We start from the raw sequence: 26,307 nt of genomic DNA, 5'->3' as shown, positions 1-26,307 counted from the left end.
TGAATGGCGTTTGTGTGTTTGTGAATAGTTGCTTCAGAGGCAAAAACAGAAGGGATTTCTGCATCACATTGTGACTGGGGACGAAAAATGGGTTCATTAAGATAATCCTAAACGCAAAAAATCATGAGGATATCCCGGTCTTGCTTCCATGTCAACGGCCAAACTGAATATTCACGGCTCCAAGATCATACTCTGCATTTGGTGGGACCATCTCGACGACGTGTACTGTGAGGTGTTAAAACCAAGTGAAACAATCACAGGTGCTCGTTATCGAACACAATTAATGCATCTGAGCAGAGCATTAAAAGACGAATGGCCACAATACAGCGAGAGGCATGATAAAGTGATTTTGCAGCACGACAATGCTCAACCCCACGTTGCAAAAGAGGTCAAAACGTACTTGGAAACGTTAAAATTGGAAATCCTACCCCACCCGCCATATTCTCCAGACATTGCTCCCTCTGATTATTACCTGTTAAGATCAATGGCGCATGGCCTGGCTGACCAACACTTCCGATCTCATGAAGAAGTTACAAATTGGATCAATTCGTGGATCGTTCCGAAAGATGAACAATTTTTTCAACGCGGGATTCGTACACTGCCCGAAAGATGGGAGGAAATATGGCCAGCAATGAAAAATACTTTGAATGATACATGTGTAACCAATTTGTTTCATTAAAGCCTCAAACGTTGGAGAAAAGATGGTGGAACCAAAGTTGTACACCTCGTAGTAACCTTTAAGGCTGACAAAGGCATCACAATAGAGGGAAAGGTTTCTGAAACCAAGGTACCTGGACAATGATTACTTCTGCAAATGGTTTTCAAGTGCAAGAAGATAAAATAGATGACCCTTGCCAACCATAAACTATACACGCAAACAGACAATTACAGATGTACGTCACATAACAATCTTGGTTAAAAGATGGTATCTACTGTTAGTTCTCTCTATCAGTTTCTCTGTTTGTGCAAGAGTGTAGTTGTCTGTTCTCACATTTTCTGAATGGTACCATTAAACCAATGTGGATCTTCATCATCTTTTATTACTTTACTTGGTATGCATTAATGTAAGACTGATTTATCATTTCCGAACTCTAACCAACTCCCAGTTCCTATCATGACTGCTTCCTAGGAGAAAAATGAGTTCTGAGACTATGCCATGAATCCTCTGGTAGTTAACAACAAATATTATATGATTTTTACTCTTCAAATTAGCCATTAGTTTGTTGAAGTACCTGGTTTACCTGAAGTTACTTTTTCCACTGGAGATCTTAGCTTCTTTCGCCTAACTTTTAAAAAATACGTCTACAGTCCACATGTGCTCTGCCAGCTGACTGGCAATTTCCAGTGCCTATTGCACACTTGACTTATCCAAGGTGACTTTACAATTCTCCACAGAGTAATTCAAGTTGAGGAGTCTTCTGCTGAGCTCATCACAGAAGCAATTCTCTGGTTTAGACACTCCACTCGACTCTAGAATATGAACAATCCTGCTGAAAACTGACAGCTGAGCTGAGACCTACGAGTGAGTTAGTTATCTTATTGCTTCCACTAGCCTGCAGAAAATAGTCTCAGATTGCTAATGTCTCCCAGTATCTGCAAAGATAATCCATTTGTAATTGTCAGTATCACCATCTCATCAACTGACATCAACTGTGCCATCATGAGTGATAACCTGCAGCCTACTGCAAATGTACTCTAACCAAATCTCAGGATGGCCTCCTCCATGTGGTGGACTATTTCTCCCAGGGTACACACCAAATGCCCATTTCACTTGTTCCCCTCTTATGATGCCATCATGATCCTGATGCATAAACTGATTACAGCCCCCCCTCCCTCTTCTCCTCTGTGGTGGATTGAACCTTGACAGAGGAGAGACTACTATTAGAGCTGGGAAGTCAGGTCCACTCACTGTCTCGTTATCTGTGGAAGACACCACCTCAAATCCATCCACGGTAAATAAAACAGCTATCCTATGTCTCTCAGTATCTGCAAAGATAATGTATTTGTAATATGTCAGTATCACCATCTCATCATGCTTTGAGATGAAGATGAATGATGACATTCATGTGATTGCTATTTAATTTGAGCTTACAAATAAAGTTCTAACTTATTTGGATTATTTATTAGTTGGCAAATGTTGAACATTTCCACTTCTCACATTTATGAGGCCAGGTCTTTATGTTAATATGGGACACACAGCTGTCAGATAAGTAGGTATCAGCCATCCTAAGTCCAAGCAAATATTCAACCATTTCTTTATGGCTATCTGTTGCAGTACAAAGACGTCTTCTGTTATGTTGTTGAGCAGTGTTTCACAGCTTCTTTCAAACTCCTTTGCCCATTTTGCAATGATTCATAACAGTACAGCTGTTGTGCATTTCATGTAACAACCATGAAAACAAGGTCAGAGAAATTAGGGCTCATACACAGGGATGCAGACGGTCATTTTTCCCTTGCTCCATTTGTGAGTGGAACAGGAAAAGAAATGACTAGCAGTGATGCAAGGTGCACTCTGCAACACACTGTATGGTGGCTCGTGGAGTATGTAACAGATGTAGATGTGTAAACGCCTGCTGAATCCCTAGAAAATTTAACTTGCATATTTTCCAAGTTGGACTTAAAACACTGTGCGTATTCTCTTTTTCTGATTTAAAAGTTTGTGTCTATCATCAACACAAACCTCATTAACCTTATTCTATGTGCTTCTTATACACTGAAATAGTATAAATAACCATAAATTGTAACATAAATGCAATCACAGAACTCTTTATAACAAACTAAGTTCGTAATTTGTGATGCATCAATGAGATGAACATTTTCTACAAGTTTTGTCAATCACGATGTATTCCCATTTTCAAATGCAACTATTCATGATTGCAGACACCTCATACAACAACAATGTAACGAGTTTCACTTCAAAATGGGAACAAATTCCTAAAATGTGCCTGCTATGCATGAAAAAACTAACTGGTGTAGTATTATGTACACCATTAATGACACAGTTGCAGGCTTAAAAAAACATTGATTATGATGAATGAAATTATTTTTTTTTGGAAGCTTTAGATTTTCACCTACATACAGTGTCACTATTTGTTACACTGGTAGAAAATGACTGTTTGTTTGATATGCCACAATCTATGAACTGGGTTTGTTATAAAGACTTCCATGATTGCATCTAATTATATTACTCCACTGTAATTGAAACACTTAGAATGAGGTTTACGTTGAGGTCAGTCTCAAAAATTGTTACATCAGGAAAAGAGAATATACATAATAATTTCTACTTAGAAAATACGCAAGTTAAATTTTCAAGAAATTGCAGGAGGCTTGTGATGTCACAGCTGTATTGTTCTGCATCATTACAAAATGGGTGATGGGAGTTCAAAAATGACTGGGGAACACCTACTCAATAGCACAACATACGATATCTTTGTACTGCAACTGATATGGTCATGCCAATGCTATCACATCATTGAAAATAGTGTTTAGCACTCTAAGGTACTAATTTGAGGAATGGAAATAAATGAGTCATACACAGCCAACATTTCACTGTAAAAACTTCAATGCTTTAATGTGATTTCTTTGCACAAGTTGTGTGTATTGAACAATACATCAATTTTCCCACATTTATGGCCTTTCTGCTCTTTCAAATCAATGTGTGTGTGTGTGTGTGTGTGTGTGTGTGTTACAATTTATTCATTTAAACTTCCTATGGCACATACACATATGTCGCAAAAGATTGCATTCTCGTTTTGCAGCATATGGGCACTCAGGGCAATAGTATGCTGTCTCCACGCGACATTCCACTTTACTGTCTCTGGGAGTTTGAGAATCTTTGGTTGTTCTAGACACTGAACCCTGTGATAACCTTGGCAAATTTGTGGGAAGAACACAAGGCACCTGTGACACAGGAATGAGTGTGTGTGATTCAGTCGAGCATACATATGGTATGTGAGACATATGAGGTTGGCTAGAAATACCAGTAGTCTCTGTACAAACAGGTTGTGGCTGGTTACTTAATCCAGTGGATGTAGTATACAAAAGTTGTGGCAAAGAGGAGTTGCTTGGCAAGTCAGCAGACTGTCCAAGTGGAGGCTGTAGCACAGTAAAGTACCACAGCTTTCCAGCACCTGAAAAACACAGAAAAGATTAACAGAGCATCATGTATACTGTCTTTCAAAATCAGTAACCTTTTTATAATTACTTTGAAGCAAATTACTGCCTCATGGACTGAGAACATGTCCCTAACAATGCAAGAGTTTGGCGATAATATAACAACTAGTATTATTCTATAAAAGCAATACACGAATTGTGTCAGGAAATCCAAATTATAAACATGTTTTACATATAATTATATATTAATAATACATAGAAACTCACATTACACAATTCAAAATCACGCTTTATAAGCCTTAATCTTATATAATAGTCAAAAAGCACACTTCACACTGTCTTTTTGCTTAGATTTAGGTGCTACCTCATTATGTTCATCACTCACCCGATTTACAGTTGGTTGACAGCTGAACATGCACCTGATACATTTCATTATAGCCATTCTGGCGAAAAGTTACTTTGAGGAGGACTAGATCGGATAACACACTTCCAGGGCCCTGAGATTATGTCAGCCCTATGAACCAAAGTCAAAGCACCCCATCATATTGACCCAGATGGTGACAAGTACCAGCATGAAGATACAAATCAGCACGAGCTGTCTTCCTATAAATGGCATGACCCAACATTAAACTTCCTCCTGAACAAAACATCAAGGAAAGGATGGAATCATCTTTTCCCACCTCTACGCAAATATTCAAATGGATTAAATTCAAATGTTATAGAAAGCTATTGCAAAACATTGCCTTTGTACCAGAAATGCTATAGGATGTAACAACACACAGATTTTGGTGCCACATCCAGCTAATGAGATAGTGTTATTGGGGAATTAGACAGTGTTACTGGGGAATTAAATTAGCAAGTAACTCTATAAAAAGAGGAGGTGGTTTTTGCTTTTTTTATGCTTGGAATTCTGTTCTCTCCCCCTAACCAAACAACAAAATGACATTGTTAATGCCATTTGCTCACCCATTGGAGACTAACACTCATATTGATAAATTCTGATGTTTGTCATCTGTGGTTGCGTAGCGTCACTAGTTGTTTAGTGTGTGTGTGTATGTGTGTGTGTGTGAGAGAGAGAGAGAGAGAGAGAGAGAGAGAGAGAGAGAGAGTTTTGTCTTTCTGCATATGCTGTGTTATCATTGTTGGTCAGTAAAGCCCCACCTATCACGGGTTTAAATATCCCTGCAGTATGTTCTCCTGCTTTGAAAATGAAGGGATGTTCACCTGTTGGAATACTGGTGGTTGTCAGAGATGTTTCCTGGCTGCAGTCCTGTAAAGTATGTATATATAGTCTCCTTTCCTACTGTAAAAATCAAAATTTTAAGGCTCATCAAGAAGAATCTCTATCTTAAGTGCTTCAAATATACTGACATAGTATAAGTTATCCAAAAATATAAGGAATGCAATCATGGATCTTTTTATAGTAAAATCAAGTTTGTCATTTGTGACATATCAAACCGCAAGCGTATTTAATAGTGATGCCAGTCACGAAAAGCAATACACTTCATAAGTGCAAGACCAAAATCGCCCAATTACCAGAGAAAGGTGTGGCCAAAAAGTATAAGCTTTTGCAACGATAATACAATATTAATCAGCCCTCTCAGGTACTAAGCTGAAGATGGGAAACACACCAAATAGCACCACAGTAATAATTCGATCAACCCTTCATTACGTAAACTTCAGAAATTTTAATGTAATTTCTTTGCATGATTTATGCAAACTTAGCAGTATGTAAATTTTATCACATTTCTGACTTTTTTTTTCTTTCTTTCAAAACAATACGAAGAGTGCCGCACGCATATGTGACAGTTTACTCATTTTAACTTCCTATGGCACATACACATGCCAGCTAAAATATCTCTTTTAATTTTGTAGCATGTGGACACTCAGGACAAGAGTATCTGGTCTCTTTGTTACATTGCATTCTAATTTCTCTTCCCCAAGTTCTAGACTGTTTGTATGTTCTGAACAATGAACACTGGGATAACCGTGGCAGCTTTGTGGGAAGAGCACAAGGCATTGTGACTTTGGACTGAGTGTATATGATTCTGTCCACTGAACGTATGATACTTGAAATGCAGGAGATTGCTTACAGTCTCCAGCAGTCTCTATACAAGCAGGCTGCAGCTGCCTACAATGCAGTGGACTTTGTGTACAAAGGTTGTGTCAAAGAAGAGTCACTAGGCATTTCAGCAGGCTGTCCGTGGGAAGTCTGCAGCGTGGCAGAGTTGCATAACTTTCCAGCATCTGAAAAACGAGGAAAACATTAACAGGGCATCATGTACACCATCTTTGAAAATCAGTATCCTTTTTTACAGACAGTATGGTATGCAAGTGAAGTCAGAGCTGCAGGAAACTTACACGCCTAGCGCACCACGAAGAGCTGCCGCCGGATGGTGAGTGGCAGCTCTCCAACCTCGGCACACAGACTGTGTATGGGGCTGGTCATGTACGCATCTGCTCCCCGAGACACGTGGCAAAGGCACTTTATGATATTTCGTGCCTTCTGAGTTCTGGCTTTCAGGTCTCTCAGGTGTGGGAACCATGACAGTTTGAAGTAAAAAATGATGTCTAGAAACTTCACTGAGTTTTTCAAATGTAGAATGATGTCCTTCATACGCAAGTCAGGTAAATTAAAAGTATGAAAGGAACTTATCTGCAGAAAACTGAGAATACGTCATTGCAACCCACTCCTCTAACTTCCGCGCTGTAAGTTGCAACTGATGAGTCACCGTTGCAATTCTGGACGAGGAACAGAAAAAAGCAAAATCGCCCACAAATAAAGAGAACTGTACAGGATTCCTTACTGTAGACCTGATGTATGGCCATGGCAAAGAGGGTAACACTTAAAACACTGCCTTGAGGAATATCACTGTCTTACTCAAAACAATCCAACAGCAAGTCTCTAATTCGGGACATAAAAAAGGACTTAGACAGAAAGGACCGTATGAAGATGGGGAGGAAGCCTCCAAAGCCTCATTGACTGAGTTGCATGAGAATACTGTGTCTCCAAGTAGTGTCATAAACCTTAATGATAAAAAGAATATACCGAGACAGTGATGTTTACACACGAAAGGCCTCTAGTAGGATCAGTTTGTCAACAATGACCGAAGTCGCTGGAATCCACACTGAGAGCAGCTAAGGAGTTGCCTGGTCTCTATCAACCAGACCAAATAACAATTAACCACTTGCTCCAAAGACTTTCCTACACAGTTCGTCAAGGTGACACTCCAGTAACTACTGGGACATGTGCAGTCCTTCCCTTGCTTGAGGAGAGATATCAGAATTGCCTCTCTCCACGAGTTGGGGAAGTTGTGCGTCTGCCAAATAAGATTAAAACATTTGAGGAGGATTCCCTTTGATGCTGCCGGGAAATGTCTAAGCTTGCAGTACCGCTACTGGTTGTGAGCAGGTGCAGTATCAAGAGTCTCAGACAGTGCCAATTCAAGCTCCTACATGGAGAAAGAGTGGTTGCAAGACACAGAACGTGGGATCTAAAGTCCAACTTGTCCCTCTCTGCAGTTGCACGGCAGCAGCGGAACACCAGATCCTTGTTAACATTGGCTTTAGTTGTTGCAAAATGCTCTGCCATCATCTGAGCAACGTCTCTGAGCACTGTTTGGAGACACCCCTATTTCAGCACTGCTGCTATTGGTTAACAACTGTGTTCACCGGAAATCCTCTGGATGACTTCAAATACTTTTGTAGAACAAGTAGGTCAATTGATAGAGACCAGGCACCCTTGCCATGAACTTTTCTTGCTCTCCTTAACAACACACTGAGCCCTGGCTCTCACGAAAGATCATATCAGAATCTAGGAGTGTAGAGGGATAGTGTCAAATAGCATGGCAAAACTTTTATTTGAGTCTAGATCCTCGCAATTCTAAGTGAAACATTTTCTTACTTCAGGCCATTAAGTCTAAAATCTTTTGTTTCCTCATTAAAAACAAACAAAATGTCAACCTGATTCAACTAGCTGAGAGAAGAAAAATGTAGTCCCAATCCCACCCCCAACAACACTCAAACTGGATTATGAAAGTGCTGAACGTACTAATTCACAGTTCATTTTATGTAAATCCTTCTCAGAGTGAACAAGTTACACTGAAAATAATTTAGACCATAAGTTAATGTGATCAATGTTTACGTAGCATCAGGTATTATTTGAATCAATTTATCAACAAACACATGTTACACAAATAAAATAACATACTTAACACCAGTTATAAGCGTATTTCGTTGCTATCATATACGCACCACTTAAAAAATTATGCAATGTATGTTTGCTAAATAAACCAGTCCAGTCCGTCTGGCATTTTCTATCCACCAACTCAACCACATGCAAAATGAATGAGTCATTACATCCCAGATTTTAATTTTTAACTTCATGCCATGGAAAGAAGAAAAGAAATCAAACCAAACAGGAATGCTGTTTAACTTCTTGCTCTAAAAAGATGAAATTAAGTGCATAAATCATGATTAAAAAAACTGAATAAATGTACATAATGTACTTCACTTTAATAACCATCCAAAACAGAACATCAGGCACATTTACTTTTAAGACTCCAACAACAAAAGATAGTTCAAGCATACAAGATTTCAATTATTTTAATTTTTATTTAGTACCATAGAACATACACAATTCTGTGCTTTTCATTTCTAATTATGAAGTCGTTCTACCAAGAAGGAATGGAATATCAGTTAACATAATCAAACATTATTTTAGAGTCTATTTCTGATGAACACTTAAGGTTTATCCTTATCATGAATCACACTAAATAATATACAAATAAAATCAGATCTGCCTTTCACAGGAGCTTAATATTAACAGTATTTTTGTAACTGTGACAGAAAAAAGAAACTGAATGTCGTAAACAAAACTAGAAACAGTACGCAATAAAATTTGAAAATGATGTCACATCACAACTTATAATTTAGTGAGTGTTCTAAGGCTAATTTTGTGTATAAGCTGTTTTGAACATGGGCCTACAGTCAAAGGCCAGTATGCTTAGCAATTATGTGCTGCTGCAGATTACTTTTTTGTTTAGACCGATGTGGGCAATACGGACAGCTAAACTGCGGCTTTTTATCACACTCTAATTTCACATGTCTATTGAGAGTTTTCTTCTGCATGTAAGATTTTCCACACTTTGCGCATTCAAATCTGCGAGTATATGGAGACTTAGATCCTGCAGTTTGTGCCCATGGATCACGAAAACACATTTGAGACAGCAGGAGGTCTGAAATATACATATACAAAGTAAGTAGATTTTCTGGCACAATTAAGAAATAATTCAGTTCTCTATGCTATAAATATTTTGCCAGCAGTCATGAAAATTTTTATACTTCACAGCTTGTCACCTTTTTATGCATCAACATTGAAAATTAGCTATCTCAATTACCTCAAATAAGTGTGACAAACAAATCTGTTCTGTAAAATTCTCTCTGGAACAGGAGATACATCGTGTAAAGGGGCATGTTCGTTACATGACTAAATTATAACAGCATCTTCTCCATCCAGTTCTCTTTTAAAGAGTTACTACAGATATGTACTCAAAAGCTGGCTTTTTATACTATATAATTTTTAGTTGCAATATGTTTCCTAACCTTGCTGACACACACAATTACTGTACAATCTAGAGCTTACTGTAACCACTTCTCACCTATCCTCACACTGTTATCATCTTCTGATAATATGATATTCTGTCACAATTATCACACTCAACATCGTACGAAATGCATTTTTAATGGAAAAGCACATATTAAAGATTGCTTAATCTTCCTCAACAAACAAATTTTGCTCTGGGTATGAAATGCTTTATCTTCAACAATCAAGTGAACATTAACTCTGACATGTCTGTAACAAAGTGGACAAATCTTTTCAATAAGCTACGAAAATGCATATAACATTTTTAAATTAGATTTACTAATTATAAGACTGCACGCCATTATTTCACCATAAACTTACAGAATCAACACTCACATACTTTATGACAATCTTAACAGGCATGGGGAGTGGTGAAAGTATCACAAAAGATTTCATACACATTCTAAGAGTAAAATGTCCACACAAATATTTCCTAATAGGACTCAGCAGTTTATGAAAAGGTAAATACTCTCTATGAAAGATTCTGAACAATTAAACTTATGTACCAGATCTTGACTGAAATGTGTATCCTTGCCTTTTGTGAGCCACGTTCTCCCAGAATGTTCATACAGACAGAAAATGCATGACCTCTGTACACTGTACAAATCATCTAGGTGCCACATTTTCAGAGAAAATTATACCAGTACAAAGCAAAGATTGATTCACTAGGATAGTCAGCAAATGTGGGCTGCGCCTCCTGGAATCTCATTAACAAATAGCGTAAATCATGTATGAACACAGAAGGGGAAGAAATAAATACAGACATGAAGGTCAACTGACACAAGATCAAAAAACTGTAACATTCTTAACAAGCATTTTGATTTCCCGAGTGGCACCATAATTACAGACACAGATCCAACACAATACACTGCAATACAACAGGTAACTGATCTGAATTTGAGGAAGTAAAGGAATGAGATAAGCAAGATAGATCTATTTCCTCAAAAAATTAAACACTCAAATGGTTGGAATGGCTTTTCCATCTCAGCAGTTAAAAAATGCATTAATGTTGTGGTTAAACTAATTGGATATAGCAATCAACTGTAGCATCAAAAATGCAGCAAATGCACTGAAAAGGAACAGTCAGACAAATTCATAAAAAAGTTCAAAGGAGGAAATATCAAATTACAGACCAATATCACTGAGCCCTACATGCTGGCACTGCTTAGTGCCTCTTTTTTTCTTAAATAAAAAAAAAAAAAATAGATTTCAAAAAAGATCGCAATACCACAACAGCTGTCACAGAATTTCTGCACAAAGTCTATAGCTATGCATATGAAGAAAAGAATATTGTGGGCGTATTTATAGACCTCTCAAAGGCTTTTGGTCTGGACAAGCAAGCACGTCTCCTGCAGAAACTGAAGGCATGCAATATCACATAAATATCTCTTGAACTTCTGTCTACATACTCAAAATGCCATAAACACAAATATAAATTACCAAGGTGGCAAACCAAAAATTAACATTCAGTGACAACAAACGGCAACGTAAGGCATGCCACAGAGGTCAATATTGGGACTATTTCTTTTTCTTGTATATGTAAATGATTTTTGTACAAGTTTCCTATTCCCATATAATTACTTAACACTGATGACATCTCTCTGCAGTTTTATGGTGACAATGATCATGAGTGACTAAATATTTTAGTGACCTAGGCCTAAAAGTGAGTACCACAACATCACAGTTCCTGGAGTTCAAAGCAGGTAGATATGTACGAAATATTTGTGGAATTTCATGTACTGACAATCAAGACTGTAAATTTCTTGGTCTGCACTCAGATGGCAATCTTTGATAGAAAAACCATATTAACTTTGTATGCAGAAAAATAAGTGTACTGTAACTGCTTAGCCAAAAGTCTGACATTGTATGTAATAAAATCCTGAAAACGGTGTACTATAGGACAATTTTCTGATTTGTTAAGTTCACTAATCTAGTTACAGAATAGAGATGTGGGGTTAGGCTGATACATGGTCTGGGATACAGGGACACCTGTTGCAATGTTCTTATCAAAAATAAATATCTCACTGTATACTCAAGTGTGTGGGTGTGTCTGTGTGTTTTGACAGGGTGATAGATCTAAAAGTTATGATGTACATAATCACAACACAAGAAATGAGCATAGTTAATACAGACAAGGAATAAAGTTTAAAGCAACAGAACACAGTGTACATATCTGTGGTTTCAATGTGGTACAACAAACTGCCAGAATCCATAAGAGCACATACTGAGGATCCATTTAAAACAAAATTAAAATCTTTTCTTGCATATAAATGTTTGTAGTCACTGAAAGAACTCTAAGCTGCAGTGTGTCTTAACATTCGTAACTAGTTATGTTGTGTATTAACATTTGTACACAAATGTGATACATACTATTTCTTGTAAACAACATGATATTTGCAAAAGTCATCATTACACACAAAAATAAAAATAAGCACCAAGTTCAGGAGGCACAGCACACAGTTTCAGTTTGTTAGGAAAGAAGCACTGAAGAACAGAAGATGTGAGGCACTGCAAGACACATCTCTGGATATTATTATACTGTGTAGACCCTGTGAAAGACAAGTGTCCAGGTCCGGTCTCAGACCAGCACCTAGTTTCAATCTGTTGGGAAGCTTTGAAATTCTACTTGTTTACTCACCCATTCCGTTCACCAGCATTTTGCAAATTACCTTGAAAGTGTATTATATACAACACACATCTTATCAACTAACTCAGTACTATCATGATGAGAAACTTATGAGCTGAACTGCCACATCATGATGGATGACATTACAATCTGAGTATAGAATAAAAGTGTCAAATGTCACTCGGGACACCTAAACTCCAAATTAAGAAACACTGCCAAAATCAGCTCTCTAACTTCACAAATGATGGATAAGTTGTATAAATGAAAATGTATTGGGGGGAGGGACTATGAGTGACTTTTGTTTGCTAAGTATTCAGTGATGACTCTCAATGTGAAAAATTTAAGGTGTTGATAACATTTGTATTAAAAGATAGATAGAGAGAGAGATTGGGGGGGGGGGGGGGGGGAGAGAGAACCCACACATAGCTTGGCCAAGCAAGTCCCATTTCCCTTAAACAGCACCATAATACAGCACAGTACTGCCCTCACATACTAATGCTTTCCGTGACCACATTATAGCCACTTTACTTTTGAGACTACATCTTTTATATCTCTTGAAAATAAAGACAGATACAGCAACTTATTCCAAATATTATTCTGAAATGAGTTACAGGCCATTTAAACAGTTTCACCACTGCCACATGTACATATAACTGACTTTTTATTTCAAATGATTCCACAGTTTGACAATATACGGCACGTAAACACTTGTTTCTTTCCCCAATTATCATGAAAGGGTATTACGTTACATGTGACATTAGAAGTATAACCTGTTTATATTAACAGGGCTTAATTGTACCTCAATCAAGTGTAACTGAAATATGTGACTGTTGCGCATTGCTATACCAGTTTACTTAGATGGAAAGGAATGTTGGAGTTTACAGTTTTGTCAACATGATCACTGGTCAACTGGATTACTTGAGCCTGAACATAGCGAGAGGTGGCTTGGGAAAGAAATCAAATGTGGAGGGAAAAAAACATATCATACAAAACTTAAATATTGATTACTGGATACTTTTAATTCCTCTCATGTGAAATTTGAGATGCACTAGATATTCATGTGCTTGCAAACAAATCTTCAGGCAGAAAGCTGGTTATGACATGGACCTTGGAACAGGGTTTCACTCACTCTCTCTAGCAACTGATTCCCATGTACTCAATTGATTTAGAGATTTCAGATGCGTTGGAGAGAGCACGCCTGTTGCCACAGTCAATGGAATAGCTTGGCACATTATATGACTGGCGCACTGTCAGACCTGCTATTGGAAATCCGCATGACATGTGAAGACAGGACGGACATGATGCATTATATCATATTTTATTGCACCACTATCAGGTTGAGGAAGCACTGTGTTTTTACACTACACAATGTCAAGGACGTACCACAAATATCTCAACACACAGAAAAATGTAATGGCTCAAGACAAATACAAGGGGCAACAATGTGTTGTTGACAGGGGTTGCCACTGAATACTATAGATTGTCATAGCCGATAACATGGGCCACAGTGCAGTTATTCGCTCAGCAATTCAATACCAGACAACAGTAATTGATGAGAAACCGTACCATCCAGAACCACATAGCTGTGGGTCTTCCAACAGATGCTTAACATTTACAAACCTTGGCACAACAACTAAGTAAGTTCCAGAAATTCTACAGGGCACATAGATTGGAATGGGCAAAGGAAAACAGCCACTGGAGGCATGAAGCATAGAAAAGACCATGTAGACAGTGGAATTGTGGGACAAGTTCATAAATGTCAAGTACAAAGTGCTTAGAAACCACACGAGCTGATGCACCTTGACTGCCATGCAGGTTCACCTTTCAGGCGGATGATGGGGGTATTTTTGTGAGAGTAGTGATTACACAGGAGTAAAAGAGGGCTTGATACATCTGCTAATGTATTTCACTGACAAATGACACAGCACTTTGCTATCTGATCTGCAAAAACATTTGTCTACTTACAGAACCATTTTGGTGACTTACACTTTCAGCAAGCGAGTGCTCCGTTCTAACACTCCACGATTGTGAGAGATTAGTTTTAAGAAACCCTCCATGGATATGAGGGTACTTGTGTGTCCCCTTACTTTAACAGACCTTACTTCTGTGGAGAATATTCTAGGATGCCATCATGTGATATGTCTGTGACTTGTAGACGGCAGTTGAATGGTTTTGGAATCAAGATGACTACCCATGGCTGTCAGTCTTTCACAGAGTCCGCAACATAATATGTCGTGGATCCATTAAGACAAAAGGGAGGGGTAGTTAACAGCTATGTCTAATTTAATTGCTCTTGAGTGTTTATGTTCCACAGATCTGGTAGCATCCGCTATAGAATATTTCATCAAAACAGATGAAAATTTGTGCCAGACTGGGACTCATTTCGGCTATCCAAGCACACTTTCAGGAACAGCCCAAATCCCCATTTGTCTCGGGTCTACTCTCCCTTGTGCTCACACTATGTTACCACGATTCCCGCTCAGGGTGAGACACTGTTTTCTCTCGTCATTGTCTTGCCACTGCAAAATAGTGCAGCCAGCAACAGACCTGGCACATTCATCTGTTCTTAAATATTCTACAGCTTATTTGGAAATATAACTACAATTTGCAAGTTCAATCTTATCAAATCCAACTGTCAATCAGCAATGCAGTGTCTCAGACACTGCGCTGCGGTACCGTGTTTTTGCCTGCAACCATCAGAGCTTAACAACTGACAGCCTGCAAGAGTTCCATTAGCTGTCAGGGATCTTCTGTTGCTGCCTCTGCTATACCAGAATAACAAAGTAATTGACAGTTAGTTGTTTACTGCCAGCTACCACAGCAACAACAAATCGGAGCACAAGTTTGGTTGCAGCATCTGTTCTGTGCACAGTTGTCATATTGTTCTGCTAACTGCCACCTAGCAGTAAGTCGCAGACAATGATCACCGTACATAATTGTTGTGATTTATTCTTACAACATTTGTTTCTCGTGCGGTATGTTTATTTTCCAGAATGCAGTGCGCAAGCTGTGAAATGGCTTAGGAAAGTGATAAGGCTGCTGTGATCCTGCAAAGTGAACTCAATAGTGGACATTTAGAGGGAATGTATGAACCTACTCAATGCATATTCACACAGCCGCTGCTACCAAAACCACACTGCAACTGTGTGTAACGGAAAATCAACATCTCCCCCTTCCTTGCTCAACTGCCAATCTCTTTGTTATTCTGATTCAGGTATATTGGTAAAAGTGCAGCGGTGCATCATGCCTCTTTGTGTCTGGAGGACATTCTACGAAAGGAATGGGATGTTCTGGAGAACATAATATGCTGCTACATCCACAATGTTTAGGACAATGATAGGTTCCAGCAGACGATCAACAACTGGAAGCCCTGTTGCAAGAGCAAAAATGCAAAAACAAACTTGTACTCTAGTTACAGGGATCACTTGTTTGAAATCTTTAAAACAAATTGTGTTCATTAATATGGCATGTTTTGACTGACTTGTTAGAAAAGGACATATTGCACTGATTAATTTCGGATTAAAATCACAAAGGGATGGAATGGCTGGTCAGTCTGCCATCAGAAGTTGCAATTCCTATTCTTGCCAATAGCACATTTAGAACAGAAAGCAGAGGAGATGCTGAATTGCACACAGGCACAACAAAAAGACTAGTATAAATATGAGCTTTTGGCCAAAAGACCACCTACTAATGTAGAAAACACACATACACTCATCAAGCCACAACTCACACACATATGACCACCGTCTCTGGTCACCAAGGCTGGATAGCAAAACACTATAAGTTGTCAGAAGTAGGGGTTTATAGTTAGTCCACTGATATATATTGTGTCAGTTTCAGTTTAGAGATGATGGAAGGTACAGAATGATTAAATGCAGGTCTGCAACTGAAAAAAATAATGAAATTAAGAAACAGAAATAGAGAGAGAATGGTGGGGGGGGACACTTGAAAAGTCTGAACGCTATGCCTACGGACCAGGAAAAAGGGAGAGGTAAGACAATAGATGAGAAAGTAAGTTCCCATTTCCATGGTTCACTAATTAGTACTGGGTAAGAAGACACAAATGGTTCTCATTGTATAATAAAGTCTCACAGGTATTTTGAATCATACTGAAGAGTATGCTCGCCAAACTGATTCTTGGTGGTCCCAAGATAAACCCTTCTTCTGCATTCATTGATGCATTGGTCCAATTCAGTGAAGTTGTTGCTCTGTAAATAGCCATGCAGTGAACACAGTTTGTTGCTCTGTAAATAACCATGCAGTGAACACATTCAACTGGTGAACAACATGGATGGTTTCACATGTGTTGAAATATTCCAATATTTATCAGCTTTGGGGTTGGAGTAAGAGGCAGTTTTCCCAGTTGTAATGATTCTGGGATAGGAACTGTGGAGTAGGGATAATGGTGTGGGAATGTGAGATAAACAAAGTTTATTGTGAAGGATCGGAAAATGAAGAAAGAGGATAGTGGGGGATGTGGAAAGGATACTAAGGAGAGAGGATCACATCTGAGAGTTTAACTTGAAAAAAGTTATATCCCGTGTGCAGTATACGAGGTATTCAAGGCCTGGGCTGTGCTGGGTGACATAGCAGGCCCTACAAGGTTTAGAGGGTCGAAGGAGGAGACTGCCCAGGAGATTTATTTGTGGTTAAGATCTGTATGGTATTTGCGCAAGAAGGAAGGCGAGAGATATAGACGTTCACAATTTTGGTGTTGGAGTGAATAGGTTTGCCACAGATGACTAGACTGTAGAGTAGGGAGTAGTTGACATGTCTTGAATGTCATACTAACAAAGACCATATAAAATGTACATTATTTTTTGTATTAAAGCCACATGATGTTAATAGTAGCCCTTTGTATAGCATGAACAAAAACAAACTCATGTTGCCACATAGCTCTCATTTTATTAAATAAATAGTCAATCATTTCAAAATATATTTTAATCAAATACTCTGTAAGATATATAACAGTCAAATGTTATAAAGATACAAATTACCATAAATTAAAGTTATAAGTGGTTTCATCTCATTGCTTTAACTTACTGTTTTACTCTGATTTTCCTGAACTAACTTCATTTTCTGAGATGTTGTTTTTCATAGAAATCTGTGTCTCCTATCGCAATATACTTCATCATATCTTCATATTTAGCTTACTTGACAAGTAAAAGCATAGTACAGTATACAGTAATTCCTCCCGAAATCCGAGATGCACTATTTTTCTTGCTCTTGCAGTATATATTTCTTTCAAGGGTAAAAGCACAGAGAAAACAGTTGTTTGTTGACCATTTCTTACCTTAAAAATGTATTTCCCATCACAAGTGCACTGCTCAACTTTATACCGTGAAATTTTAATAGCATTTGGATTAGTCTTCATAGGTGTGAAATAGTCTTTATAGTTCTTGAACATGTTCACATCACTAGAACAACCGTAAAAAATTTAGATGATTTCATGACTACAGAATACCATTTCTCGCGAATATAAAATCTGCTGTGAACTGTTTGTCACTTCAACAATATCAGAATTATGATCACAAGGTAGAATTAAGTGACCTCATTCAGGAAAATAAAGTATTAATTTTTTAAAACAATCAATCTATGGAGGCACAGCCGGTTTAAGACCCAATTGACACCAACCATTGTTTGGGATGCTTGGGGGCGCCAAGCGGAGATGGGTGCTAGAGGAATTGCAACTGAAAGATTTCTATACAGTTTGTATTACAATTACTAGTGGCCGTTTGGGGCATCGACCAAGAGCAAGATTTGTGTACAGGTTGAATCACAATTAGTAGTGAAAACTGACTTAGCTGAAAGTGTATGAGGGAGAAACAAGTGGGGGGGAAGGGGGACAAATGATAAGTTTCTTGTGCGGAAAAATATTTTCAAAGAGGTCCTGTATGCAAGGGTATACGGTTAATGTACAGTAACTCTATTTTTATTTGGTGAAGCAAAAAATAACAAAAAATCAGATTCTGAAAAGCACAAAAAGAGTGAAAGGAGGACACAAAATTTATCTGACATCTGGTAGTTCATCCTCCATTATGAATCCCCTCCGCCACCAAATTGTTCAACTGTGTATGTGAAAAAATTATGCAGACTTCATTTAATGATTATGTTACAAGTTATGAAAGTGCACATCATAACCATAATTTCTTAAGAAGTCGTCGTTTTTTAAGATACAACTGCACAAGCAAAAAGATCTTACACATTCTTTCCAATTACAATCACTTTTCCAGAACACCTGTATCAAAATATTGCAGCAATACAAGAAATGGCAGAGGATACCACAATTTTAATGTTTCATATGTTTTTTAAGAAAGTGTCTCTTCACATCATGTTTCTGTTTTGATTTGTACGAACATAAGGAACAACTGAATAATGGTTCTTTTCCACATTCTAATCTAAGATGTCGACTGAGAGAACCTTTATGCTGATACCAATTTCCACACTGACAACACTGGAAATGGAGAAAAGCTTGACGAGACTTCAAAATGTTTAATTCTGTAGAACGGAATGGTAGTTGTTCCAAATGATGTATGGTATCTGGAAAGAATAAAAACCAAATATTTGTTTTAACTGAAAACACAGTTAATACACTTTTATTTATTTAATTTGGTCCATCATCTGAATACATAAGGTTTCAATCTATAATAGCCTTATAATTGAATGCCGAAACTTTTCAGTTGGACAGCTATGCTTGAAGTAACATATATTCAGGACCACAATGGAGTGTAATTTACACATTCAAAAAAACTACACATTTAACTTTTGTCACACTAAATGTAAGCAAAATTACAACAAACATCAATACATACTGCTAAATACTTTTCTGTCATTCGTACAATAAACCATTTTTATCATCACATTACTACACCCCGAGAAATTTAGCATGTCTTTACTGTCATAGATGTAATAAAAAGATCTTAAAAAATTGTGATCTGTTTAAAAAATAATGAATATTTAAGCCAATCTGTCTTTTACTTCATTCTCTCTTGTCGAAGAATTTCAAGATGTATTTTTTTAAATTTGGTTTTACACATGATATTCACAAGTGAGGACACAAACATGTTCACAGGGACGATAAATGTAGGGTGAATTCTAAATCTTTCTTGGGTAGTGGTAGGGCGAACAGAACAAAATTTGCGTGCTGTAAATTAGCATGAAAAATTACTGTAGATAAGACACATCAAAAACACATATTTATTATAAATGTTAGCAACACAACAATGACAGTAATACTAAACAGCTATAGTGACTGTTAACTGTTATCAACAAATAATGGCAGTTGTTAAATTTTCACCAAAAATTTGAAGACTTTTTCTCACATATTATTTATTAAATATGCAACATGAGATATAAAAAACATTAATCACCTAAATTCCTCATATACAAGTAGTTAACTATGAAACATTCTCTATAACAATCAATTACAATTTATAATGAAATGACGAGAAGCAATCACTCACCTTGTAGAAAGTGCATCAATTAGCCTATATGTACATACACAAGAATTTGAAAATTATGGTTCAGGTTTCAAGCTTTTACTCTTTTGCAGTCACAGGATTGGGAGAATGTGTGCATGCATTTTTTTCTGTTTAGGACCAGAAATTTCAACATGGGTCAAGATTCATCAATGCTTTTTTATATATTTACCTACTTGCCTGGACTTCCTTTGTGATGCGAATAGTTGTCTGTCTCCAAGCCATTATTTTATCTTCTGTTCACGATATTTTAATGACAATGAACAAGTAGATTGTACAGCATTCTTTGTACAGCGATGAGTTCTCACTGAAGCTGTGTAGACTGTCTGTGCAACACTAAGTTATCTGATGATGGAAAAAGAAGCCGAAAGCCAGTTCATAATGAACTAGTAAATATTATTGTGGAACATCAATATGTTGCATTCAAGTTATTAACTTGTGATAAATGTTGATTGCCCACTTGTCAGATGACTGTGGAAAATGTAAACACTAACCTCCAAAAATGTCGCCTCTCTCAAAAACAAAAGATTTCAACCCAATGGTAAATGAAGTATTTAGTTTTTCCATTTCATGCATAGCACCTGAAAATGGTTACTAAGTCCAACATAACCATCAACAAATGAATTTAAAATGTATTAAGCAACCTATGAAACCCTGTACATTCAACATAACAAAAATTTTAAACAATGAAAACTGTAAATGAAATGTATCAATTTAAGAAAAAAATAGTAACATGTAATAACGAAAACAATAATGAGATTCTCCTATGCTGAATAAAATGATAATTACTTGTTAGTCTTAGATACAGTAGAGATAGAAATTGAAACACACAGTTTTGATAATGCTTAATGAAAAAAAAAAAAAAAGACAGAGATAATAAATTACAAAACATCAGTACTCACATATCCACCAATGTTATATGAGACTGTATATTGTTGTAGCAACTACAAAAAATGTAAGTATGGTAAATGAGCGTATCTTAATTTATCTACACAGAGTTTACAACCAAAAGTTACATTTTCTGACGACAGTGTGTGTGTGTGTGTGAGAGAGAGAGAGAGAGAGAGAGAGAGAGAGAGAGAGAGAGAGAGACAAATTTACGTACTCTTCTGGAAGCATATGCAGATTTTCAGCTCATACATTAAGTAATCACCTTTTCACCTAACGAAGGAAGTTGTTTTCCACATAATGCTTACTGAATGTATAAACCAATTAGTTGATTTTTTTATTATTTACTGATAACATTCACAGCACAAACATTGTTAAATTTCATGATTAACTTCTTACTAATTTAACTGTTAAAAATCCAAGTGCTGTATTTACGTCCTTACAGGAGACTGTCCACATACAAAACATTTACCTGATTAAACCTGCAATACTAAATATCAATGTAGCTTAATTATACTAACAATTATGGCATTCTTTACTAAATAAGACCCTTCAGAAAATAAACAGTCCTAATACATTTTAGCAAGATTTTCCTACTTACAGATGTCAGAACCACAAATAAAATATTTTTTCCGTGTTTGACCTGAACACAATTTGAAGCCAGGTATTAGAAAATACTTAATATGTGGAATATCCACTTTATTACTTAATTCATACCAATGTTAGGTCCTTTATATCAGGGGACCAGTAGGGGATATTTCCACACACATCCAGCAGCACTGGAAGTGATGCTACTGCTTTATCTCTGTACCTGCTTCACTGATGATGCTTCATGGAGAGCAATAAATTACAGGTGAAACAGACCTGATGAACCACAGATTTCATGAATAGAGAACAGATGCTGCACACGAAGTGGAGTAACTTGTTTTAAACAATTGCATTAGTGAAAGTGCGTCTGTGCTAACAACAGGCTACCACATAATTACAGCACCCCTTTTTAATATAGATCAACATTTTGTAACATATTTTCAATAACTGACCAGTATAAAAGAGATGATGATGATGATGATGATATTTAATTCTATTTACAGCCCACAGAACCAAGAACAGGACAATAATTCTTGAAAACGAAAACTTCAACAATAAAACAACAAATTTGAGTAGTCAAACCACATTAAAAAATAATCGCTACACAACATATACATGATGTGTATGACATATTTACCACATTAGTGTTTTTCATATCTTAGTAATTTTCACTGTTTTACTCTTGTTAAATAAGACTCAAAACAAGCAAACAAAAAACTTAAGGAAGTTCGCTGACGATAACAGGACTGCATTTAGCATCAGTACACAAATATCATGAAACAAGTGTGATATATGAGTAAATTACAAAAACTTCAAAGAAAATAAAATAAAAGTATTTGTCTAAAATGTACAAAAACTTAAACACACATGCAACACTAGAAGCACCATAAACTGGAGTACCATTCTCTAGTGTATGACACTACCCAGTTAAACATGAACATAACTAATCTGGTACACAGTGTTAATCTGCAGGAAGTACCACATTAGTTTTAAGTGAACTGCGTAATGGGTATATATCACTAGTTTCTTTTAACTAGTTGAGCTACTGTAAAACAGAACTGAACAGTTCGTTTCACCAACTAAGATATTAAGAATATCAAAACTAATATATATGTATAAAAATGTTTTTAGTATAAATATGCAGGCATTATGGTGGTTCTCAATTTGAATAACTGGGGCATCAGACCAAACTTTTTTTTAAACTAAATATGAGTTACGAACAAAAAGCAAGCATTTTCAGAATGGATTGCCCAGTTGCCTGAGACAAGTGGGTTCTGTGAACACACAGTCAGTCATAGCTTGTGCTACTCTAGAGGGTAATTGGAAGGCAGCAACAAATCAACAACTTGCTTCCAGTAGCTAGATATCTGTGCTACACAATCAAACAGTTTGCTTTTTGTCAAAAGTTTTCATTTAGTTATATAGAATAATGTAGCATAATTCCCAAAATGATTTTATTCAAAATGTTCTACAGTAGTTCAACTGCTTAAGAAAACTGATGATATATGCCAGTACACAACAGGGAGAATGGCTTATGCAGTATTTCCTAAGAGATTAACACACTGTACCACATCAGACTTGAAGTCAGAATCTTGCTTTTTATTGGCATGCCCTTACTGAGTCATTTCATGGAACTGGGTGTACTGCCGGTTGTCTGCATCTTCCCAAATCAGGCATTTCCAGCAGCTGTAAACGAATGCAAAGAAGCCAAGTTACGACGTCGAAATATTGTGTTGGGAAGAGGCAGATCACCAGCAGTACACCTGATTCCATGAGATGACACTGAATCATTGGAAAGTCTAAGAAATTAGAATGCTCTTACTAACTGAGCTATGAAGGTATGAATCATGACCCACGCTCACAGCTTCAGTTCTTCCATTACCTCTCTCTTCCTTTTCAAGTTTCTAACAAGCTCTAACACTTTGCGGGACATTCACTTCTGGAAGGAAGGACCTCTTTTACCAGGAGTGCTAATCTTGAAAGGCATGCAGGAGACCTGCGAAGTTCAGAATGATGGAGAGAAGTCCTGGCAAAGTTGAAGGATGGGTTTTGAGTGATACCTGGATAGTTATGCTCAGATCTACATCTGCTTATATACTCTGCAAGGCACCATATGGTGATTGGCGGAGGGTACCTTGTACCACTAATAGTCATTTCCTTACCTGTTCCACTCGCATACAGAGCACGGGAAAAACCGAATGTCTATATGTCTCTGTAAGAGCCTTAATTTCTCTTATCTTATATTTGTGGCCCTTACATGAAATGTATGTAGGTGGCAGTACAACTGTTCTGCAGTGAGCTTCAAATTCTGGTTCTCTAAATTTTCCCAATAATGTTTCATGAAAAGATCTTCGTCTTCCCTCCAGGAATTCCCTTTGAGTTCACAAAGTATCTCCATACTACTTGTGTGCTGATCAAATCTACTGGTAACAATTGTAGTGGCTCGCTTCAGAATTCCATTGGTATGCCCAGAAACCACAAAAAGAAACTTCCCAGTTTCAAGTCATTGTCTGTCACACAGTTTTAATCTCCTGGGAAGAGCCAAAACAATGCACATGCCACTGCCGTAACAAAGATTCATTCTGTAACTGAAGGGGTATTTTTGCAAACATGAGACCTACAAATTAATGACCATTAGTGATGCTACACAACAAAATTCAAAGAACTGCAGAAATTCATTAATTTAACCAAACAATAAACTGACAGTCTATTCCAATTGCATTCACAGGTAAGAGATATGTAGTGGCCCTCCTCACGTCTATAGTTTATGTACGATATGTGTACATAATATGCAATAAAATACTTACTATCTTGTCCACAAACCATTAAAGATTATTCCAAGTGCATTACATATGGATCAAATGTAGATTTCAGGCTATTCTTCAGATCAATTATCTTACATAAACATTTGCTAGTTTCATCAACTAACAGTCAAACCGTCACCTTTGAATAAAACCAAGACCTAGAGCTGTACTACTGACCAGTATCCCCATGACCAATATCTAAAACTGAAACATACAAACAAAAATATTCCAGATGCAATCTACATAATATATGTAATAACACTTCAAACAATAAACCAATGGCTCAGTTTTTTCACTAGACCCAATCAACTCGGAATCATGACAGCTTTCCCGCAAAAATGGGTTCACAATTTGGCTGGTGCCATAACGTTAAGCAATGAAAATGTTTGTACAACACATCTACTGAAACAAGTTAGAGAGCACAGTTTTATATCCTTGCTAAAGGTACCATCCTTAAGCAACAAACTCAGAAACCTGGATAACAATTGTACAATGAAAAGTTTCAACAATCACAAGCTGATTTAGGCTTCGCATGAACTCATTTAGATTTGGAGTAATTTTAAGGACGTGTACTTGAGTAAATGTTTCATTCAATGTAATTATCGCCGCCCACTCTCGGTGGTCATCATTTGGAATAAATGCAGCAAGTTTCATTCATTTTCCTCGTTAAATTTCGATACGATAATCACATGTCCCAAAAACATTGTGCTTGTTACAACTTAAAATTTCGATACGATACTCACATGTTCCAAAACAAATTGTGCAGTTGTGTGTACAACTGTAGCTGCTTCTATTAAATTTCTACTTACATCACACATTTTTATTGGCATTTACCATCAAAACACTCTTATCTCGTATTATTATTCTATAACTGCTAGCATCCCTACTGAACACTCTTACACCGGGATTTTTTTCTTTCATCATGCTTCCAAACTACACAATTGTTTCAAACAATTCACTCTAAACAATCATAAAAACATCAACAACAAATACCACTTACCATGTGATGTTAGGTTCTCACAGTACATGTCAGATTGTAGACAATGGATATCGAGTGGTACATCAAGACTTAGCAAAAAGAGTTTTCATTTTATTTATCGGCTACTCACTATGACACTAAAAGACTCACTCTTGTCCATCGCTTTATTTAGATGTTACACAAGTGTAAGCAAATTCAACTACACATTACTATACAAGATGAAACAACCAACACTTCGTTTCTGAAAGAAAATGGTCTCATCAAGTCTTTACGTTCATCACGCAATAATAAAAAAATCATTTAATTGAGACGGCCGTAAGAACTCTGACGAAAATTTCGAAAAGAGAATGGACACATTAGTAGACTCTGAACTTACTATAAAAACTGTCAAACCAGCGACAAACAAAATAAAGTAAATAAATGGGTTCACTACAAAGACGTTGTAACAAATTACAATGACTATTCTTAATATAATGCATCAACAACACTATAAATAATTTTGTGCAAAACTGCAGCAAATAAAATTTATGTATGTTTCGCCGGTTAGTCCTTCAAAGATAAACATGGGCAGCTTTGGAGTTCTATATATTTTATTCATTCAAACAAAAACAAAACTCCTTGATTCAAAACTACATAGCAGTATAAACAAACGGCTACAAACAAACAAAGTTAAGAAACATCTGACAGTATACACGCTGCCAGTGCCAACCTATCAATACAAAAATACGCAGCTTACGAGTAGTACCAATCTACCTCCTTGATAGTACCGGATGAAGAGAAATTTATTAACAGTAACGTAGCAAAACTGATAATCGTGGGGTGAGGTAGCTTGTGGGAAGGTGAACTACATGTGTCAGATTGCTTGATTGTAGCCTAATTTAAATTTACAAAAAATAAATACGGATTAGTAACTCTTAAAATGCTCTCTTCGGAAATACTTATAAGGGCCCGTTCACACGCAACGATGTCTGCGCACATCACATCTGCGCAGACAGATCGTTGCGAGTGGACAGAAGATCTGCACCAACCTGAGGTGTGTGCAAAACTGGAAGTTGGAGTTGGAGGTTTGAGCGAAACCTCTCAAATCTGTGGGTTCAAACCACATGTGCGCAGACAAGTTGGAGCGTGTGGACAGGAGATCGCCGCAAATCTGGCGCTAAACCACTGTTTGCTCAGTCTAGTGTTTG

General features: G+C 37.1%; 2 protein-coding genes across 5 annotated transcripts; both read right to left on the bottom strand.

Moving 5' to 3' along the window:
• Positions 1–3,557: 3,557 nt before the first annotated feature.
• On the bottom strand, positions 3,558–25,765 carry LOC124605446. 2 transcript variants are annotated; one of them, XR_006978644.1, is made up of 2 exons: positions 6,207–9,082; positions 3,558–4,130 (listed from the first exon to the last, which is right to left on the bottom strand). XR_006978644.1 is itself a non-coding variant. In XM_047137123.1 (2 exons), the coding sequence occupies exons 1-2, from the start codon at positions 25,167–25,169 to the stop codon at positions 3,697–3,699; spliced, it is 462 nt and encodes a 153-aa protein (XP_046993079.1). In that variant the 5' UTR covers positions 25,170–25,765; the 3' UTR covers positions 3,574–3,696. The 2 variants fall into 2 exon arrangements, 1 of the variants encoding a protein (XP_046993079.1); XM_047137123.1 differs by lacking the exon at positions 6,207–9,082 and adding an exon at positions 25,142–25,765 and having other exon boundaries at positions 3,574–4,130.
• Positions 17,341–21,793, bottom strand: LOC124605447 (zinc finger X-chromosomal protein-like). Of its 3 annotated transcripts, XM_047137126.1 has the most exons (3): positions 20,356–21,793; positions 20,038–20,206; positions 17,341–18,923 (listed from the first exon to the last, which is right to left on the bottom strand). In XM_047137126.1, the coding sequence occupies exons 2-3, from the start codon at positions 20,084–20,086 to the stop codon at positions 18,673–18,675; spliced, it is 300 nt and encodes a 99-aa protein (XP_046993082.1). In that variant the 5' UTR covers positions 20,087–20,206; positions 20,356–21,793; the 3' UTR covers positions 17,341–18,672. The 3 variants fall into 3 exon arrangements, 2 of the variants coding, with proteins under 2 accessions (XP_046993082.1, XP_046993080.1); XR_006978645.1 differs by having other exon boundaries at positions 20,034–21,793; XM_047137124.1 differs by having other exon boundaries at positions 20,038–21,793.
• Positions 25,766–26,307: the final 542 nt, after the last annotated feature.

Source organism: Schistocerca americana, chromosome 3 (genome assembly GCF_021461395.2).
Source record: "Schistocerca americana isolate TAMUIC-IGC-003095 chromosome 3, iqSchAmer2.1, whole genome shotgun sequence".
NCBI classification, from domain to species: Eukaryota; Metazoa; Arthropoda; class Insecta; order Orthoptera; family Acrididae; genus Schistocerca; species Schistocerca americana.
Note: the sequence above shows the minus strand (reverse complement) of the source record. Positions and strands in the feature narration are given on the sequence as shown.

Bases quoted from the DNA above. Each gene is read 5' to 3' on its own strand.
- LOC124605447 (XM_047137124.1), bottom strand. From the start codon at position 20,086: ATGGCTTGGAGACAGACAACTATTCGCATCACAAAGGAAGTCCAGGCA. The intron at 18,924-20,037 runs GTAGGTAAATAT...TATTCTTTCCAG, and splicing joins CACAAAGGAAGTCCAGGCAA to ATACCATACATCATTTGGAA.
- LOC124605446 (XM_047137123.1), bottom strand. From the start codon at position 25,169: ATGTACTGTGAGAACCTAACATCACATG. The intron at 4,131-25,141 runs GTAAGTGGTATT...TGTGTTTTTCAG, and splicing joins TGAGAACCTAACATCACATG to GTGCTGGAAAGCTGTGGTAC.